General features: G+C 42.8%; 1 protein-coding gene across 1 annotated transcript in view; it reads left to right on the plus strand.

Moving 5' to 3' along the window:
* The first annotated feature begins 777 nt into the window (after positions 1 to 777).
* Positions 778 to 4,368, plus strand: part of LOC107296346 (olfactory receptor 6J1-like) — a 35,662-nt gene continuing 32,071 nt past the window's right edge. Inside the window, exon 1 of the mRNA XM_029286034.1 lies at positions 778 to 916. Within this exon, the coding sequence (XP_029141867.1) occupies positions 778 to 916 (139 nt within the window). The remainder of the gene's footprint in view (positions 917 to 4,368) is intronic.

A 4,368-nucleotide genomic window follows, 5' to 3' on the forward strand; every position in this document is an offset into this window, starting at 1 on the left:
TAGATATCTAATACAAGTGCATATGCTGCCTTCAACATATATGTGTTTAATTGATGGAATCATGTTACTGACAAGATAATGAATTGCAAAGAAATGGTTATTAATACATAAGTTAAACATTTTGTTTCTATTTCTTTACAACTGCTGATAAAAAATGGCCTGGCTATGTTCAATAAGTATACACACAGGCTTAAGTGAGAGGGAAAGCGTTACAATTCAATCTATTTATGAATATGAATGAATATGTCCATAATTGCCCAGTGTATTTTAACAATGATATAGAACTGTGCTATGAGGAGTTTACAATTTACATTTCTTATTCTTGGGGAATTAATGACAGAAAGAAAATGGATTGCAAAAGTAACATTAGATAAATATGAAAAAATATAGTTGCATATCTTTAAATAATTTATTTTTATAAACAGTATACAAGCTGTTAAAATATAGCTTTTCATATCCAAAAGTAGATTTTGAGGGAAAAATAAAGAAAAGATTGTGTTACAATACTGATGATTTATATAAAGTTTGTGTTTAAAAGAAAGCTAGAAAAGACCCATTTTAGAACAACGAATTGCTGATGTTTTGTTTTTTTTGACATTATCAACATTTCAGTGGAGTCCATGTGTGCGCCTGCCTCGTGCTCACCCCATGTCAGCCAGGCTGACTTTCCCCATCTCATTCCATTAAAAAATGACATTTAGTATTATTTATGAAAAAAAATGCTTAAGATTATCATTGGAGTGGCTAGTGCTGTGGGAGCTGCTAGGCCCGCTCTACATGGCGGGACTGCGCGGGGTGGGCGGCGGAGGCAGGTGTTGTGGGCCAGATGCTCCAGGACAGCCACGTAGGTGTGCAGGGCGAGGTGGTGGCAGCGCAGGTCCAGCACTGGGTAGACCACCAGCTGGCCTGGCCCATGGTAGGTCAACCGCCCGCCGCGTTCTCGCCTGCAGCCGCCCCACCAGCACCGCTGCCCCACTGTGTAGAGCGGACCCCGCGGCTCCCAAAGCACCAGCCGCGCTGGCTCCGGCCCCGGGGGGCAGCTTGCCATTGACACACCCCACCTGCAGCCACCCCGCCAGCACCACTTCCCACCCTGCACAGCCCCGTATAGTGCAGGCCCCAGCCCGCACTATACAGCACGGGGCAGCCAGCCGCTGTCGCCCCTCACACCCCCGCCCGCAGCAGCCCCGCCGCCCCTGCCTCTTGTGCCCGCAGCCATTATTGCCCTAGCAGGGCCGAAGATCAAGAGAAACATACGATGGTATCGCCGCTCCAGTCTCCTCCAGGTATCTTTGGGACTAACTAGGAGATGGTGTAGTTGGGTAGCAGGGAGAGGTGCAAAGTTCCTGCCAATTCGCCTTCGCTGCAGACAACTTGCATGTGCAAAGTTTGCCGGCCAGGTATTTTGCATGCTCAGCAGCAATTCCTATTGGCTTTTGAAAGCCAATAGGAGGAGTAGCACAGCTCATGCAAAAGTTGAAAAAAAACCCATAAAAAAAGGTGCCGGAACGCCATTTTGAGTGTTCTATGAGAAAAAAAAGCTCTGCAGATTAGTCTTCAAATATCGAAAAGGAAGACATGTAGGAGGACACTTTTCGAGGGAGGACAGAACTTACAAAAGGAGGATTGTCCTCCCTAAAGGAGGACAGTTGGTCACCTTATGAACGAGAAAGGATCCAGGAGAGAACCAATCTAGTACAATGGAGAAATGTCCTAACAGGACAATTAATCAATGGAATGACTTTCCTCTAGAAGTTGTGAATGTTCCAACACTGGAAGTTTTTAAGAAAAGATTGGACAACCATTTGTCTGAAATGATATAGGATTTCCTGCTTGAGCAGGGGGTTGGACTAGAAGACCTCCAACGTTCCTTCCAACTCTGTTATTTTGTTAGGATGAGAAAAAATGCAGTTGAAGATATGTTTGAAATTTAATTGAAAACTCATTATGCAGCGGTTTCACTGAATGTAAATTTACTGAAAACCCATTATGGATAGGCAGAACAAATATTGATTGATTGATTGATTGATTATGAGTCATCAAATCAGTGCTGCAACCACACAGATACACTTTCTCTAGAATAATCTATCCCTGGCCTGGTCCTTCAGGCCTGGGTGTACCACCACCATTATTAATTGTTCTTGGTCCTCCCTTTTCTCTTTCCTTCCAACATTCCTGGTTCCATAGACTAGCCAAGAGAGATAGGATTTTGTATAATGTGTCTAAATTATGTTAATTTGAGCCTATTCATTTAGGCCTTGTGTGAGAGCACTGCTATTTACCTAATATGCTAAAGGCCAGAACGCTATTCTAGAATCATGTGGAGAATTAAGATAAAAAACAGGGAAGATAGTGTGTCTTTTTAAAGGGTAGAGAGAAAGCCATATATTGTATTTAGGGTAGAGGAAAAAAAGAAATAGTCTTATGCCAAATATGGTACACAGATGTCTTGTGAAACTGGGATGGTTAGGTTTCCACTGTAACTGTGGGGCCCCAAAACCACAGTGAAGAAATAACATTGATTGCAGAAATAGGTAGAATTAACGTGAGCAAATACCTGCAGGTGCTACAAAGGCATCACAAGGGTGATGACAGTCACAATGTAATATTAAAAGGGGATGTTGACTTAGGAAATAGGGAAAGGAATAAAAAGAACTAGAATGAAAATAATATGACTGTCGGGGAAAGTATTGTATAAAATATTCAAAGCTAGATTAATAAAAAAATAATAATAGAGTTGGAATGGACCTTGGAGGCCCCAGCTCAAACAGGAGATCCTATACCATTTCACACAAATGGTTATCAAATCTCCTCTTAAATAGCACCCAGTGTTGGAGCATCCACAACTTCTGGAGGCAAGTCCTTCCACTGATTAATTGTTCTAAGTGTCAGGAAATTTCTCCTTAGTCCAACAGGACGAATGGAAAGTGAATATAAGGAAAAGGGCCATTTGGAAGAAAGTGGGAACATTTCTATTCTAAAACGTTGTGGAGTTACATCAATGGGAGCCAAGAAACATTTTGTTTGATGGAACTATGAAGCAAAATAGGTTGTGAACGAGAAAGGATCCAGGAGAGAACCAATCTAGTACAAAGGAGAAATGTTCTGACAGGACAATTAATCAGTGGAATGACTTTCCTCTAGAAGTTGTGAATGTTCCAACACTGGAAGTTTTTAAGAAGAGATTGGACAACCATTTGTCTGAAATAATATAGGGTTTCCTGCTTGAGCAAGAGTTGGACTAGAAGATCTCCAAGGTCCCTTCCAACTCTGTTATTCTGTTAGGATGAGAAAAAATGCAGCTGAAGATATGTTTGAAATTTAATTGAAAACTCATTATGCAGCGGTTTCACTGAATGTAAATTTACTGAAAACCCATTATGGATAGCCAGAACGAATATTGATTGACTGATTGATTGATTATGTGTCATCAAGTCAGTTCTGCAATCACACAGATACACTTTCTCTAGAATAATCTATCCCCGGCATTCACTGCTTTTGGAGGCAGGTTGTTCCACTGGTTAATTGTTCTAACTTTCAGGAAGTTTCTCCTTAGTTCTAGGTTGCTTCTCTCCTTGATCAGTTTCCATCCTTTGCTTCTTGTCCTGTCTTCAGGCGCTTTGGAGAATAGGTTGACTCCCTCTAATTTGGGGCAGCCCCTGAGATATTGGAACACTGCTATTATGTCCCCCCTCGTCCTTCTCTTTGTTAAACTAGACATACCCAATTCCAGCAACCGTTCCTTATATGTTTTAGCCTCCAGTCCCCTAATCATCTTTGTTGCTCTTCTCTGTACTCTTTCTAGAGTCTCAGCATCTTTTTTACCAAGTCAGTTGCCAAGTGTCTGAATTTTGATCATGTGACTATGGGGATGCTGCAAAGGTTGTAAATGTGAAAAATGGTCATAAGCAGTGGTGGGATTCAGCCAGTTTGCATCACTTCGGCAGAACCAGTAGCTAATTTTTTGTTGCCCAGGCCCAGAATGGATTTCCAGAAGCAGCATCCCCACAGAGAACTGGTTGTTCATATATTTGAACCCCACCACTGGTCATAAGTCACTTTTTTCCTTGCCATTGTAACTTCAAACAGTCACGTATTCCATCAGCCAGGTATTCCATCAGCCAAGGACCCGGGGCAGGGGCGGTGGGGTAGCGGTCATTGTAAGGGACAGCCTATGTCCGAGGGAGACCACTGTACCTCAGATAGACGGTGGGGAGTCCCTCCTTGTGAAGTGGGGGCAAGGGGTACAAGTGGGCCTGTTGATTATATACCTAGCTCCCTGCTATGTATCAACGGCCCTGCCTGAGTTGGCTGACGTAATAGCCGGGGTGGCGGTTGAGACCCCCAGACTTATAGTCATGGGGGATT

Source organism: Protobothrops mucrosquamatus, unplaced genomic scaffold, assembly GCF_001527695.2.
Source record: "Protobothrops mucrosquamatus isolate PMUCROS unplaced genomic scaffold, P.Mucros_1.0 scaffold2758, whole genome shotgun sequence".
Lineage (NCBI taxonomy): Eukaryota > Metazoa > Chordata > Lepidosauria > Squamata > Viperidae > Protobothrops > Protobothrops mucrosquamatus.